Raw genomic sequence first — 17,024 nt, 5'->3', positions numbered from 1 at the left:
GTTTTTGGAACCTTTGAGAGAAAAGTTTTCTGACGTTTTCACACCAGTGCTGTGAATAAATGTTGCATGTGTTTCTTACAGGTTTATATTTCAGAGTTAACTGTGGTTATTTATGAATATTTACATTTACTGTATTTTATAATTAGACTATGCCTTTTTCAGTTCTTTTCTAGTTCAGCAGTCTTGATTTTTTAGCTGTTTCCAGAATCGTTCTTGGTATTGTAGAACTTATTCACATAAGTAATAAGTGTATGTGCACATGTTATGTTCAAAGAAAATGTCTATATATACATTTATACTCAGATGTAGTTTTTTGAGGACTTTGGTCTCAGTGTTTTGTTTTTTTCTGTGCAGTCATCCAGTTTACTTGTTTTCATGCTGACCTGCAGTAATTCTGTTCAGATGAGTGTTTGGTACTGATTATAGTCAAATTTATACTTGTAATTTCCAAACATACAGTTCAGCATATATAAAGTTTACAATAAAACATAAATAATCAATAAAAACTTACTTGTGTTTAAATTGATCTCTTCTTTCAAGGAAATCAACAGATAAATAAAAGTTCAATACAGCTGAAATAACTTTCTTACTACCAGACTACAGTTCATTTTAGAAAAAAGTACTCAAAATTATTAACATGTTACTGAAAACACCAACTGTATAATGCAGCATTTGTATTTTTAGATGTCTTAGTATCTCTGAATTGTATTGTGTATTATTATACACAACAAGAAATATTACAAAATGTAAAATATTTCAGTCGGGTTTGTGTTTCCCTACAACAATAAGACAAGCAGAGAAGGAAATATAGTGATGATCAAAGAGTCAAACAAGGAAGAAACATTAGTGATTTGGCTCAACAACATTATGTTCATATCTTTTAGAAGACTTGAATAAAGTCTTACCTCATCTTTACTATACAGCATAAAGCATGTGGTGTAAATAATGTGAATTATGTTTAGGAGGGTAGATGATGTTTTAGTCATGTTTATGGTTGTTTTCTTGTCACTAACCAGCGAAAGCATAACAAATAAAGCAAACTTATATTTTAATAACACTTTATTTTGGTATAACAGATTAAAAAAGGAAGACTGTAAAAAAAGTAAGGCACAGGGAAAATAAATGCATGGGTTTCCCATGAACACTAGATGCACTCCAAATCGAAGTTTGTTTTAAGTTACAATATGTATCATAAAACGATAATAAGCTATTTAATTTGAAGCTTCATTGACGTACAGAAGATGAGTAAATATGACAGAATGTGCCACACTTGTACCTACTGTATATTAAAATGGTGGAAAATAATCAGCAAAATTAACAGTCATAGAAACGCCCTTTTGGTATTTGTATAAATGCTAATGTGAGGATACAGTAATCAAAAGCTGCGGAGCAGATTAACATCATACGCTGTGTATTCTGAGTACTTCTGAGTATGCTGGAAGGCGTGTAGTGTATACTGTGATGCAATACTGTGCAGTAATTCCTTCATCATTCTTTACTTAATACTTGGTAAAAAGCTTTAGACAGTTTAGTGAATACTTTGAAACATCTGCTTCACTCACTTTCAGTGCATTTAAGTGTTTGAGGTGAAGTGCGTCTGATTTTGTCACCTCCTTTGTAAAACATCAAGAAGTCTAAACAGCTTCAATAAGAAATCTCGTTTTGTTCTGCAAAAATGGTCCCACGTCTTCAGGTGCTCGTACCGCTGCAGCGATATTTCCATTAGAGAGTTTGTTGCCAGAGTGGAATATTCCTCACCGGGCCACGTCCTCACACATGGCCGCTCCCGGTTGTGCTCGTGTCGAGGCCGTCGGCGGACAGGGAAGAGGACGGACGGGGCCGGTGGCCGACAGGAGTGGCCGGCTGCGGGTGGCTGACCTGTGAGGCCATATCATCAGACTCCCAGCGCTCCAGCTCCTCCCTCACCAGCCTCTCCATCTGCTCCCTGTGGGCGTCGGTGTCCCGTCCCAGACGCTCGTCCTGAAGGACACAAACAGATTCTCTCGTTCAGTGTGTGAACATGCACATGAGAAAGCAGCTCCTGTAAGACTGGATGTATACCACATACAGCAGGACAGGAGTACCCTTTTACCACAGCCATATTACTGAAGCACGGCTTATTTAGTTCAGCCGTATTAGTGGTTTAAGATGCTGTTTGTTCATTCAGGGGTGGAAACTGAGTTATGTAGCGTTACAGAGGCTACATTGTTCTCAGTCTTAGTCAGACTCTGATGTTGAATGTCCAGAGGCATCGTTAAGCCTAACTTTCTCCTACCTCCATTACAGACGCTGTTTTTCCAGTAAGATGTTTAAGAAGTTAGATTATTGTAGGAAGCAATACTGTAACCACTTATTGAAACCTGCAATAACATACTTTGGCCACTTGGTGGCACCAGAAACAAGCTGTAAACACAAGACTAACTCATCACATTACAAACTTGTAATCAGATACGCAGAAACGTTAATTTATTTGTCTTATTTCTGAGCACATGATTAAAGTAAGTCCAAAATTCCCTTTCCTTTTAGCTGTTTTTAGTCTCTAGTGACTATTCAGAACAACATCTGGCTGTTTAGCTGTTAAACACTCAATGATGTGACTGTATGAGCCAAAACAGTAAAACTGTCAAAACTAAAACAGTGAGCTAAAAGACTAAAAGAAAAAGCTAAAAGATGTAAAGCCCCATTTCATTTACAATTACTCCATTCATAACATGAAAACATTTATTGTCGCAGCTTTAAGTGCACTGACTGTGAGTCCTCTGAATCTCACCTCCATGACGCCGTCCAGCAGCCTGCCCAGCACATCCCTCCTCTTGACTTTAGCTCTCTCCATCGCCTCCAGCTTCACAATCACAGCATCTATCTTAGACACTATGCTGCCGATGGAGTGCTCCATCCTGTCCACACGTCTCACCAGCCTGGGGGACAGAGACAGTTCCATTTTGACACTACATTAAAATGTGCCGTGTTACTACAGTCAGACAATCTGGCTATTCCTCAAAGGCAGACACAGATATCTGTAAACATTTATCACGTATAAAAATCCCAACACATCCGCTGTTTAACAGTCTGTCATTACTCATTCACTTAGAGCTGAAGCTCAATCAACTAATCAGTCACATGACTGACAGAAAAGAAATCTGCAACAGTTGGAATAAGTGTTTTATAAGTATTTTCTGTATTTTTATGGACCAAACAATGAATCAATTACTTGAGAAAATCACTGTTTTGGAAGTTGCTGAATAACGTTAATAAAAGCTCCTACACTTGAAACTCTTCATAGGAGACCCCCCCTGAGCTGCTGCCGCGACGACGAGAGCTGTGGCCGCTATCCTCGTCGTCGTCTTCCTCCGAGTCGTCCTGGGTACGAGGGAAGCTCCGCCCACTGCTGGGTCTGGTCAGCGAATTACGTTCCAGATCCAAGTCCTCCTAGCATACGAGCAGAGAGACACTGAACATCTGCAGGCGTTGTAGCGGGGGGTGGGGAGGGGGGCAGTACCAAATGGAACAAGCTGTCGGCATCATCACTCACTCTCTCTCTCTCCAGGTCGTCTCTCATTTGCTGGTGTTCGTGCTCCGTCAGCTCCTGGTCGCCATCGTGATCGTACTTGGCAAAGATGGCCTGAATCTCTGCGTCTGTGTGGCCCTTTCTGAGCGGAGTAAAAACACGACACGCACTCAGGACACGCAGCGTGGATCTGATATTCACTGCACAAACACAAAATCTGAAAGAACATCACGATGGTGGACAGTTTCAGCATCGTGTAACGTTCTGTTCACCCTTTCAGGTCCTGGCGGAGTTCGTCAAAGTTCAGTTTGCCTCCGGCCTGACGCAAACTGTCTGATATGTCGTCTACCGCCGTCTTCTTCAGTCTCAACTTCATCAAAGCCTTGTTACAACCCTGAGAGAGAGAGAGAGTTCCACCATTACTTCTCAGCACAGGGATCAGATGACCAATCAGGGCTTCCTGCAGTGACTCACAGTGGTGGCACTCCACTCACACCTTTCCAGGCAGTTTCTAATTTTCTTTTTCTTTTCAAATGTCTTTTCTTGGGGTATTTTCCAAATATCTGTGTCCCTGAGAAGATACAACCAGACTCAAACAGTGCAATATTTGGAGAAGCTTCTGGAGAAATGGCACATTGAGGTGGAAACTCTGGTCCTTTCTCTGTTCTGTCGTTATTGGAATGGTGGCTTTAATGGAAATATGCCAAAACAACTGATGGATGTAGTTCAATACCTTCTTAATGAGGTCACTCATTTCCATCTCAGACCTCTGCTGGGACATGTCAGCCTTCACCTCAGAGTATGTGTCATTGATGATGGCCAGGAACATGTTCTTTATAGAGAGAATGAGAAAAGGTGTTCCTGTTAGCGAGGGCTTCGAGTAAACAACATGAACAGCTGTGACCACCCGAACTCACCATGAGAATAAAGAAAATGAAGAAGACAAAGGTTGTGAAGTAGATGGGTCCGAGCACTGGATTTGCTTCCTCTATTTCTGAGAACTCAAAGTCTCCCAGAATGATGCGGAACTGGGTGAAACTACACAAAGAGAAAACATTTCAACACTTTTATACACCAGGGAACATCAGTTGTTCCAGGTGTTCGTACGTTTGTGGACTGCACTTTGGATGCTCTCACATGCTGGCCTGGAAAGTGCTGAAATCGTTGACTTGGGTTCCAAACACCAGGTAGGCTAGCTGAGCATACGCCAGGAAGATGATGAAGAACATGATGGCAAAACCCACGAGGTCCTTGGCACAGCGAGACATGGTGCTGGAGAGCTGACTCATGGTCTTATTGAAGCTGATGAACTTAAAAAGCTGAGAGGAGAAGAGAAATTAGTTATCGCTAACTTGCACTGTGGCAGTTTTGGACAGATCACGGAGCAAAGGGAAAAAGATTTATACCTTGACCCAGGAAAAGAAGACGATGATCGCCGCCACGTTGTTGAACTGGACCTGCAGGTTGGCCAAAGACTCAAAGCTGGGGTGAGCAGAGTGGTTCTCCAGCAGGCCTTTGAGGAGGCTGCCAACCATGGCTGTCCTGGTTATGTTCATGATAATAGCGACAACGCTCAACTGAAAAAAGAGCAGAGAGAGTAAACCACAAACTCAGTGAATCGCTTCTAAACCGATTATTACAAGGACTCGAATGATCGTAAAAAGGAGTTTGATGCACACCACGACGATGAGAACATCCAGGCAGTTCCACAGGCTCTTGAAGTAATGCAGACGGTGGATGCGGATCTCCAGCACCTCCTCCACCACGTAGTAGAAGACGAAGAGGCAGAACGCCACCGCACACAGACCCACAAAGTAGTCCCAGCTGGACACATATTGTATCAGACGCACCGTTTGGAACTGCCAGGAGGTGACCACCCCACCTGTCGCCGGGAACTCCACCAGCAACCTGACAAAAGCATCACATGATCTGAACTGTTGGTTTTCAAACAGGAGGTCACAAGTAGGTGCAGTAAATCAGAATTCTAGGCACAACCAATAGTCACAGCTCACACTGTAAACGGACGTGTTGCAGCTGATGATTCTTACTTGGCGATGCAGAAGAGGTTGATGTTGCCGTTGTAGACGGAGAAGTCGAGAAAGACCGCTCTGGTGCCTCTGTCCAGCCACAGGTGGTCTTTGAGAAACCGCAGCTGGATCGTCGACTCCTCCTTCGTACGAGACAGGTCCTGGTAGTATCCTCCGCCTCCGTATTTCGACACCTGACCCCAATAACTGCTCCCATTCATCTCACTCTCTGTTGCGTACACCCACCTGAGACACAGCGGAAAAAAAAGACTCAGGACGTGGGCTTTAGTTAGTGTGACACATGTAACACAGCTGTAGTCTCCTTTTGCACTTACGCAGAGCCATTCTTGGGGCCAAAGGGGGTGGTGTCCTCGTTGGTTGGGGTGTACATGTTGTAGCAGTCCTGAACCTCGTCTCTCAGATCTTCATGGACCGAGCAGGACCCATTGCGGACTTTGACCTGCCGGAGCCGTGGCACCCCGAGGAGGAGGTTCTCATAGTAGATGAGACTCTGGTTCTCTGGCAGGCTCTTGTTATTGTACCACACCTCCCAGTACATGCCATTGAGGAAAGGTCCCTGTGTGAACTGTAAATGAAGAACAGGATTAAGAAGCAGCCTTATATTTAACAGACTGTTTACCAGAATGTCAAACTGTTCCTTTAAATACCAGCATGCAGCGATGCTTCTTTCTCAATCATAAAACAACACAATGATAAAACATTACAGCTAAAATGAAAATACATTTTACTCAAAAGATGAAAAACAAAACAACAATAACTCTTAATGTTACCTTCCAGAAGTCCTCCATGGTTGAGAGGCTTCTGAAAGTGGAGGGGTCCCCGGCAGACAGTGGCGTGTCCAGGAACAGCTGAGACATGACTTTGGTATAGTAGTACATGTTGGCACTCACCATCCCGTAGGTCACTGCAGAGCAAATCACAATTTAACAGAAGTAATATTAGCACGTGACAAGCCTTTAATAAAACGCACGATGACAAACAAGAGAATTAACACAGAGTGAACGTTTTATTGTCTGAATAAACGTGTTTTCATCCAGAACGACGTTGACCTCGCAAAGACGTAGAACCCAAAAAGTTTACTCAAAATCAGATTAAACTTGATTTAGTTCAGCTCTGTATTACTATTCTCTGTAGTTTTCAGTATTCATCAGGGACTCTGGAAACTGCTTTTAATAGTCAAGCTCAGCCTGGCACAATCTGCCTGCATCCAGCCTGCCAGGAAGTCATTTCCTGATCCGCCCTAAACCACAGTTTGGCATTTTTCATTGCAGCAAAAAGAGAGCAGAGAAGCTTCTCCGTTAGTTTTCTCATCACTTACATTGTAAATGTGGGATTTCCATCAATTTGTTTACCATCGCAAAACGCAGCCATCAAATTTGTGCATACTGGGATTTAAACCTGCTGACAAGTGTCCGAGATCCGTGAGCTCGGAAAATAGCTTTTTAGCTACAAGAAAGGTGCCAAGGCCACATTTTAAAAAGCTTTCTATGAGTCACCTGGATCAAGTGTCAGTTCAGTTCAGTCCAGGACCAGCCTTTAGGGCACAAACCTTTACTTTACAGATATCTCACCAATCAACCATTGATGTATATTATCAGCCATGTTGCTCACAGCTGATTTGTTTTTGTACTATCAATTATTTTAGTTTATTATTTTTGCAGGTACTCCGGGAGAAATGAATGCACTTTTAAGTTTACTGGAAGTGATGCAATGGGTGCTGACTGACAACAACAAAAACGTGGCTTTAGAAACGCACTGCCATTTAAACGTCACACAGAGAAGAAAGGTTTTACCACAGAGCTCACACCTGATCGCACCACCATGAACAATTTATTTAATTTTAAAAGCTGATTTAGTAATTCTGACAAACTTCCTGAGCAACAACACTACATACTCCAAACATCTGATCAGGATTGTTATGAAGACTGGGGCTGGGCCTCTAGAGGGTGGGATATGTACTAACAGGGCCTGGTAGCACATGAGGAGGGTCCACAACACTTTCCCCCTGTTAGTTACTCACTTGACGTGCATGTGGTCCAACTGAGTCGAGATCGCCTTAACATTCACACCAGATTATGTGAAAAATGCCTCGACTGAGAACTGATTCCTGTTAAGTTCATTTCTCCACAGCGAGGCTGGAAACTCTGGTTATCGGTGCTGTTCTGGAGGGCACACCCCCCAGCCTTGTGCACAAACATGCGTTACGTCATTTTGCAGGATTTCAGGGTGCTTACTTACAGATGCAAATCGTGACGAGGAACGCCATGTATGTGAGCATCTCCCGCAGTACGTTCCTGAGGTACCTTTCTCGACTGCTGTCGCTGTCCTCCATCAGCTCTGTGCACCACAGAACTGCACAGAAAAAAGCAGCAATTCAAGAGACATCAGCATATTTGCAGCATGTGAACTACCCTTTGTTTTTTCTCTTCATTTTACTTAAAATGTGTCTTTTTTTATTAGATTACTACAATTCTCCCCTTGTTTTGATGTTATTTGATCATAGAATTATTCTTTTAATCCTGATAATTCCACTTTATATTTGATTGGTTATAGTATATCAATCACTTTAAATCAATTCCATAATAAATTCAGCTGACTGTACACTGACAAAGGTTTTATAAACTCAACAGCCCTGAAGCCTGACAGTCCCTTTATTCATCCATCATCATGCTGTCACTGATCTGTAGAGAATTAATACACTTTGACATGAAAGTTAACAAAGCACAAACAGCGACGAACCTCTGATCCTCTGCAGTATCTGCTTCATACAGCTGCGGTGCTCATGCCGGTCCTGCTGCTGGGCATCCACAGTCGGGGTCGGGTAGAGTCCTCCTCGGGGGATGTGGGTGCTGCTGCCCCCGCCGGTGTAGCTGCCCAGGCCGCTGCTGCAGCTGCTGCTGGAGGCCGTGGACACCGACCTCCTCCCGGGGCTCGCCGGAGGCCAGTCGGCTCCCATGATCTCATCCTCGGGCTCGAAACCCGGGTTATCCCGACTCCATGCTTGTCTCGACGGAGGGGACGGGGTGCCTATTACTCCTCCGAGACCCAGGTCTTGATGCTGGATGTTCTCCATCTCTATCCCTTCGCTGGAGTCGAGCCCGTGCGGCACCCTGCCAGCCTGGCTCTGCGGTAGCTGCTGCGGTCTGACTCGGGATGAACTCATGGTCCACTTAGCTAGCTAGTTTTTTTTTTAGCTAGTTCATGTGCAAAAGTTAAACGTTACGTAAAAAAGCAAAAACAGCCGATAAATGTTTAAAACGACTGAAGCATTTTAAGCTTTAAGATACTCAAGTGTTAGACGCCTAAAAAGTAAAGCAGACAGAGTTTAAAAGTTAGTCAAATAACTGTATAACGTACAAATACGCGGTTTGGGGAGAGTAACGGTTCTAGCAGGGACGGTGTAGTAACGCTCTCCTGCTCCTCACAGCCACCGCTAGCAGTTTCCACTCTCATCAAACCGTTCGGGAAACTTCCCTTCATGAGAAAACTTCAAGCGATCTTCAGTTCAGTCTCGGAAAACCATGTCCGTCGTTACAAAGCGAAGCCTTTAAAGCGTTTAAAGTTGTTTCCTACTAAGCTATGTTCGTTAAACTGCCGGCCGCCTTGGACTGCGGTGTTTATGTGAAGAGAGAAAGATGGTTTTCTTGCCTCAGGACAGCCATCTTGTTCCTGAACTGTTCCTCCTCGCTCCGCTCCGTCTCATTTGTTCGGGACTCAGGTTACATCAAGAAGTCATGGCGTCGCAGTAAAGGATGGAAAACATTTTTTTTCCACTGCAATATCCACGAAGACCTTTTTTTTTTTATTCAAATGCCCAATAAAATTAACGGCTTGTTAAGATTTGACAGGTTTGTCAATCAGAATTCCGCTCCACAAACTAATCATTTCCTTTGACAGCTTCCTTTCTTACGCCTTTTAAGCCATTTATGGCGACCAATGAACCTTGAGTTTGTTTAAAAATGTGCGAATCTGTATTTAGATGGAGACAGAAGTTAGCATTACGTAATCTCTCTATGTTTGGGTCCGCCGTTGCCACGACAACAAGGCGCTGGAGGCGCTCGCGGTCCAGAGGTGTGAGTCCTAGCAGGTTAGTTTGACGCACCACGTGACATCAAGCTAACAACAAGTGTGCCTTATTTTTCCACCAGACTTTTCAAAATAACAATAATAACACTGATGATAAGTAACATGGAAATATAGAATGTGACAGACAGATAGTACATTTACTCAGGTACTGTATTTAAGTACAACTCTGTGGCACTTACTATACTTCTATACTTCAGCTATACTACATGTTAGAATAACTAGCTACTTAATACATCAAAATTGCTGATGAACAGTATTGTTGACTAATAAATTATGATGTGCTTTTATGGATTGGGCCACCTGGTACTTTATACATTAGTATAAGTCATGTTTACACATTGATGCATCAATAAATATAATCCAATAATATATATTATTTTCAAATAGGCCATTCAGCATAATACTTTTGGAACTTTAAGTATATTTTAATGCAAATATTTTTACTACTTTTACTTTAAGATCTGAGTAGTTTCTCTTACTTACTCTGCAGTTTAAGATTTTACCTGAAAAACCTACGCCAAAAATACAATAATAAACTTAATTTGTATAGCGCCTTTCAAACAGGAATGGCAGCTCAAAGTGCTTTACAACAAAGAAATCACATGCACAAAGTGAGTGTGTGACATAAAAAAGACATAAAATGGACAACAGGGACAAAAAATGCAATAATAAAAACAGTTTTGTCGATAGATAGATAGATAGATAGATAGATAGATAGATAGATACTTATTCATCTCCAAAGAGCAATTTGCATTGTATAATTCTGCATAATATTAAACCTCAAAACAAAACAACCAGACACAAAAAGTTTCTTTCCACCTGCCGTCACTAACGGTGTCTGTAGGAGACATACAGGTTGAAGATGAGGTACACGGTTCGCCTGGATGTGTGTGTGCTGTGGGAGCGGTGATTCACTTGGGAGTAGGCGTGTGATTGGACGGAAGTGTGTGTGTGTGTAAAGGTGTGCACTCACTGGTGACACAGATGAGAGAGAGTCACGGTTGGGTAGTAGCCGTAATTTTTGTTGACCGCGCTACTCATTCATCGTTCACTCATTTATTCATCATTTGTTGTAATCTGTTTAATCCACTGGTTTTCATTTTCATTTAATCATCTTTGCTGCGCTGTGATAGATCTGTGCTGTTTTTCCACAATAAATGCACCAAACGCATCTTTGGATCTCAGCTTATCTGTCACCATAACCTCAGTGCGTGTCACAAATCTGCGAACCCCAGGACCCAACCTCATACTCTCTGCGGCTAAAAGGGTTTGTTTTTGGAAGCCGCAACAGTGTCTTTAACCCACTGACACCATAACATCCACTGACTGGACATTTATCATCCAATAATGCACAGCGTTTAATATGTACATTAATCACTTGCTGTCACTGTCAAGATAGGTCCCTACTCATTTAAAATTCTATTGTATATATTGTTTATTCTATATTTTCGCATTACTTAACTTATTTTCTATGCAAGTACACTGAGTGTAATGTTTAAACCGCAGTCTAATTCCTTGCACGTGCACACATTCTTGAACAATAAACCTGGTTACATGATTTTTTTTTAAAACCAGTCTGTGACCTATCAGATGTCTCCTCTCCCTGTAAAAAGAGGGTGAAAAAGTTTGTTGCTGGCATCCTTCTGTCTGTGTTGTGCTTTGAATCGGTCAGTTCCACAGTCTTGGCGCTGTGGCGGCGTCACAGTTCACTCCTCTCTTCATACGGACACACACAGGACTCCTTCTGGCTGTTCAGGTACAACTTACAACCCAAGTGCTTCACAGCTTCTAATAGTAGATTCACTGTTGAATCACAACCTGCAGGTAGGACAGAAAGAAGAAGAAGAAAAGCTTGAGCTAATACACGACAGGGGAAAGGTTAGCTGCTATTTCATATTATTATTTGTATCTTATTTCTTTTCCTGCTGTGACATGTTAAAATGCTTTTCATTTTTCCAATATTGGTCACCTGTTAGAGTCTACTAATAAATGCTGATTATATGCAGACCTTAAAGTAACAATAACATGAAAAAGTTCAACTGTTTGTAATTTAATTTGCAGCAGGATTTTTCCATTGATTAATGACTCATTTTGTAATCAGCTTTGTGTTATTATTTCCAAATACATAGATTCTATCAATTAAAAACAGAAAACACCTCTTAATCACCAACGTCAGAACAAACATCTTATCCCGCGTCTGCTTTGAACACAGTGCTTCAGCCTCTTACCTTGGACACTCTGGTCGAATCCCAGAGCATTTTGCACATCCCTGCAGACGTTCTTGAGACAGAGCTGGAGCTCCCCATCGCAGTCGTGCTTCTCACGGCCGCAGGTGTCATAGCAGCGGTCGTGTTGGTTACAGCATTTGTTCAGGGACGGGATGCCTATGTCAAACTGGAAAAAAAAAAAAATTTTAACTGTAAATGAAACATAACTCGATATAAATAGAGCACTTCCTGTTTAACTTGGATTTTTGATACTGATCAATATTTGAAAGCTAGAAAATCCACAAACGTTTTCTTGTTTTCTCTATAATAATCAAAGACGGAGGTTTTGGAAATGTTAAAAAAAAAAAGATAATTCAAAAGTTTATTTAGGTTTTTTGGAGATTTACCTTTGCACATTAAATGCTGATGTTCAAGAATGATGCAGATAATAACTGTAATTTCATTACATCGTTTATAAATTAATATAAAACTTACACGTCTCATCTTTGAGCCTAAAACATAACAGAAAAGAACATTTCTGATCAGGAGCCCTTAAATTTGGGTATAAAGAGTTGTCCTCAACATGAATGCATGAAGTGGCTTATCTTATTATTGAAAAATAAATTTACACATTTCTTGTGTGGATGGTCTATGGAGTGGTGACACCCTCAGTAACTAATCACAAACATATATTTGACATGCCTGTACTGCAGATTCATGTTACTTATGAGCCAACATACATACTGTATATGCAGATACCAACATTCCTGTGTGAAGCTGAAATCAACATGACCAGGCTTTATTTTCTATGCACAAAGTACATCAGAAATCACAGACATGTCAGAAACCTCCAACCACCCAGGCTCTGCCAGACTACCTGAAATCCAAACATGGGGGAGCCACATCCATTGGGCGGAGGCTGCTTGTACCCGGGACGAGGCACCGGCTTGTAACCTGTGAGAGAGGAGCAAAGGTGAGGATGTTCCTTGTTCAGTCGGTTATCTTCCTGTCAGAGATAACCACATCAGTACAGATGATTTAATGGCTCACTGTGCCACTCAATGAGCTGATAATGTTTATCATCTGGCTCCAAAGTCAGTGAACTCAGCTTTCATTAAGCTTCTCTCCTACTATTAATCTGTAGTTCTTTCATTCTGACTGGAGCACAGAAAAGCACATGTATGAATAATATCCCTGATTTTCAGGTGTGCCAGGGAGCCAGCATGCAGGAGTCCTAAATGAAAGACAGCCACCATCACTGTGATTAGTTACATGTTTGACAAATCAGTTAGTCACTTTGAGAAGCTTTGAAAGAAGTCAAGTCAATTTCATTTTTTAACTCCAATATCCCAAATCATAATTTGCCACAAGGGGCTTTACAATATGTAGAGCATATGAGACCCTCTGTCCTTAGACCCTCCATTCAGATAAGAGGGATCCCTCTCCCAGGACCAACTGACACAAATGTTGTGTATAGAATAGATAAAAAAAATCACAATAGAGAGAAATTACATAAATTGTAGATCAATTGATAAGTAGATAAATTGTAGAAAATGCATGAGTGTAAAACATAAGTGACAAGTATGAATTCAAGAGGACGCAAAGGAAAAGGCCCTTCAGCCAGCTGATTGATTAATGAGTCAAGTGCAGTAAATTTGTGACATCCAGGATTTCATAGCAATAAATTTTGACCAGAGGCATCTTCCCAAAATGCCTCTAACAACAGAGGCCTTCCACAGTTTCTATGAGAAACACATCAAAAGCAATGTAATACTTACTACTTTGGTGTCAATGGAACAGTGATATCATGCTTTTCTAGTGTTTACTCTTGCACTGCACAGAAATTAGTAATTCCTTATAGATTATAATGCATTTAAACACTTAATCCCAAACAAACATTGACATGTAGAAATGGTCATAAATATGTATGTAAATTGAATTTGTAGTTTTTAAAATAATGTTACAAATAGCTGCAACGTTAAAACTGGGTCTGATGCTCACTGAGGTGTTTCAGTTTAATTTTGACCCTCCTTTTTTAGAGTATGTTCTGTGTCCACATGACACAATTACATTATTTTTATATTCTTCAAAGGACAACCTCGTAGAAAGTAACTGAATAAAAATTATTTAAAAAGTAACTTACTTCCACACACAGACTGAACACAGATAACGGCTGTAATGTTACACTACACACTACCTTTGATGGTTTGATGTGTCACTGCTCATAGTATTCGATCACAGATATCATGGTCACAAACAACCGGTGACTTTAATCAAATAATGGGTGATTATCAGCAAATGGCGACTGTAGCCAATGAGCTGAAGCACTGCGCCTTTTTTAAATCTAATAACAGCTGATAAACTACTGATGCTATTCTGCCCACTTCTGCCACTGCTGTCTATGTCAGCTTATTTTATACAACAGTCATTAATTAATATGACACTAATGTTGGCTCTCTGCACACTGTGATGTGTACGTGTGTGTGATGTATGGGCTCATTACATTTTGCTGGTTTTGTGTGGTAGGAGCTGTGGCTGACATGCACCCATGTTCGGCACACAGCTTGTGTGATGATTTGTAAGGAGGATTTGCGCTGAAGAAGAAATTAGCTGTTTGTTTTGGTTGCTTGTTGCATTGGCTCCAAACACCTACACTACTACTTATGGTTATGTATGGTGGGGGGGGGCTTATGCATTGGCACCAAGCCAGACTCAGGGAGGCTCAGGGAACATTTTTTGGAACTGGAGGGCCAAGATAAAGAAAAAACAGTCACACCCACCGGCTATGACCCCTCTCAAACTGTCCCTCAGTGGAGCTACAGTGTCGAAAAGATGCTGTTTAGAGGGGCAGAAATTTTGTAATTTAATAAACTCTAATTGCATGGAAGGTGGAAATCTTCCACTTTCGATTCGCACCATACAGGAACCAGTCCACTGCAGGCCTGCTTACACCAGGGTGGGGACCTCCTGTAGCTTTGATAGAAAATGGTGCAACTGATTCCAGAAGGGTCGAGAGGACCGAGTTTAAGTCACGGGTGCAATGTTCAGCAGCCATATTCAGGAAAGACATCTCATCTAAAATCAAGCTACAACCACTGCACTGAATTAGTTCATGTACAAACTGAAAGAGAAACCAAAATGATCAACAAGTGCCAAAAAAAAGGCTTGAGATTTGAGGCTCGAGGCCATGAAGTGAATCCTGAAATCACCAATGGAAGAAAAGAAAGACACCTGCTCACCATCGGCACACCTGTAACGGCACGGGCCGCCATCGCCATCAAAGACATTTCGAGCAACATCCAAGAAAGTGTCCATCGTCTTTATTCCGTCATGGAGAGTTTTCAGAGTCGTCATCCAGTCCGCAGTGTCCGGCTCACTTTTACTGGCAGACACATGTGAGGGACATCTGGAACAGGACAAACCCACCAGAAGCACGCAGATGTAGCTGCTGTAGTTCATGGTGCACCAGCTGTTAGAGACCCCTGGCCCGTTTGGTCCCGTTAGCTGACCGCGGCTTTGGGTTGAGGTTCCACATTTGTCACGTGACCGCTGATGAACCAATAAAGACGAAGCCGCAAGCTGCAACGTAAACTCAAGTACAAGTCTGTCATGTTTTCAATGTTAATGTCAGCGTGTGAGTAATGTGAGGGTCCCTGCTGCGTTCACGGCCTTTCAGGGAGTTCAGTAAAAGAACCCAGACCAGACCAGCAGGCTGCAGTGAGACTCCTCATCCCATTCTCCACACTCCACCATAAAACTTTTTGTGTGAAGCATAAAGGCACTGCGACTTCATTTCATTGTACGACCTGTTTCTTCAAATGACTTTTTCAATTTTCAAATTAATTTCTTTTTTTTCGTCTGAGCCTGAACAGCACAACACTATCATGTCCAGAGCTACAACCTGCAAAACCTGATCCCACATCATACTGTGTTAGTTACCCAAACTACAAGGCACAAAGCTTGTTTGACCACTTGGTGGCGCTCAATATCCATGTGAAAGATGGACCTGCACCTGTCACAAGCCTATTAAAAGCAACAGGATTGCATCCACATTGTTAAATATATTAAGTTTAAGTTTATTTACTTTATTGATCCCAAGACTGGGAAATTATTCTCTGCTTTTTACCCATCACTGGGGAAACACACACACATGCACCATGCAGTGAAACACACACAGGAGCAGTGGGCTGCAATCAAGCGCCCGGGGAGCATATTGAGGGGGGGTTCAGTGCCTTGCTCAAGGGCACATCAGCCAGCTAATGGAGGGGGAGGGAATACTCCACCACACCCACATTTTTCCGAACCGGCGATCTTCTGACCACAAGCCGCTTCTCCAACCTCTAGGCTGCCCCCAAATGTACATTTGTATGAAAACACAATATTTAATGCAATGGGGCTGCTGGCTTTGCTCCACAGACTGACCCCTGACTGTGACCTCCTCCTGGAAGTGAGTGAGTACGGTTTCAGATTATTATTGTTTTATTGTAGAAATTTGCATACTGAAGGTGCTCTCTTTAAGACTCAACATTTGTTTTAGGTGACAAAGTTATGTTATTGTCAGTCATCACAGCTTTGAGACTTAAAGGCAGCTCAGTCATATTGTTTTGTTTTGAAGGACAGTTTGATATAGAACAGCATTATGACTGACTTATCCCTTATGTTTGCCACTGCAGAACAAGTCTCTTCACTTGACCAGAGGGAGCTGCTAAGGCAGAACATAAACTACTGCAATAAGGCTTCATGAGGCAAGATGATCTAGTTTAATACATTTGGTACAGCTTGGCATTCTTTTACCAGTGTGTCTATGTTTAGTGCATTTTAGCATTTACAACAATTTATTGTATTTCTGTGATAATGATATTTTGACACTGATTCCTCAAATCCACAAATGTGACATTTGTTCAGATAAAATAATGGATTCCTGTTTAACAGCATGGAAAATGCAGAGCTAGCATCACAAGATATTTTGAATTGTTACAGTGAATTAATTTCCTTAGGGAAGTCATTATTTGAGCTTTTATTCTGAAAAGAAAAACTACTTCACTGGGCAATTGAGACTAAAACTACATAAAAAATAAATTACAGTATATGTCTTGTTTTGATTTTGTTACTATCCTCGCACTGCAGCTGAGCAAGTAAACACAGTCCAGGGACACACAAAGAACGAATTTGGTC

At 41.7% G+C, this 17,024-nt stretch overlaps 2 protein-coding genes across 4 annotated transcripts; both read right to left on the bottom strand.

Annotated features, from left to right (window-relative positions):
- Window positions 1-1,051: 1,051 nt before the first annotated feature.
- Window positions 1,052-9,244, bottom strand: pkd2 (polycystic kidney disease 2). 3 transcript variants are annotated; one of them, XM_041933083.1, is made up of 15 exons: window positions 8,296-9,244; window positions 7,795-7,908; window positions 6,327-6,460; window positions 5,871-6,121; window positions 5,557-5,781; window positions 5,188-5,416; window positions 4,915-5,085; window positions 4,646-4,827; window positions 4,426-4,546; window positions 4,242-4,340; window positions 3,781-3,902; window positions 3,533-3,650; window positions 3,266-3,429; window positions 2,771-2,918; window positions 1,052-1,980 (listed from the first exon to the last, which is right to left on the bottom strand). In XM_041933083.1, the coding sequence occupies exons 1-15, from the start codon at window positions 8,717-8,719 to the stop codon at window positions 1,771-1,773; spliced, it is 2,712 nt and encodes a 903-aa protein (XP_041789017.1). In that variant the 5' UTR covers window positions 8,720-9,244; the 3' UTR covers window positions 1,052-1,770. The 3 variants fall into 3 exon arrangements, with proteins under 3 accessions (XP_041789017.1, XP_041789018.1, XP_041789019.1); XM_041933084.1 differs by having other exon boundaries at window positions 3,266-3,426; XM_041933085.1 differs by lacking the exons at window positions 1,052-1,980; window positions 2,771-2,918 and having other exon boundaries at window positions 3,272-3,429; window positions 3,535-3,650.
- A 1,059-nt stretch (window positions 9,245-10,303) lies between these two features.
- LOC121604179 (group XIIA secretory phospholipase A2-like) lies at window positions 10,304-15,381 on the bottom strand. Its single transcript, XM_041933622.1, has 4 exons — window positions 15,089-15,381; window positions 12,727-12,803; window positions 11,871-12,036; window positions 10,304-11,460 (listed from the first exon to the last, which is right to left on the bottom strand). Exons 1-4 carry the CDS (start codon window positions 15,306-15,308, stop codon window positions 11,342-11,344), a joined length of 582 nt encoding a protein of 193 aa, XP_041789556.1. The 5' UTR covers window positions 15,309-15,381; the 3' UTR covers window positions 10,304-11,341.
- Window positions 15,382-17,024: the final 1,643 nt, after the last annotated feature.

Source organism: Chelmon rostratus, chromosome 3 (assembly GCF_017976325.1).
Source record: "Chelmon rostratus isolate fCheRos1 chromosome 3, fCheRos1.pri, whole genome shotgun sequence".
In the NCBI taxonomy this organism is placed as follows: domain Eukaryota; kingdom Metazoa; phylum Chordata; class Actinopteri; order Chaetodontiformes; family Chaetodontidae; genus Chelmon; species Chelmon rostratus.
Note: the sequence above shows the minus strand (reverse complement) of the source record. Positions and strands in the feature narration are given on the sequence as shown.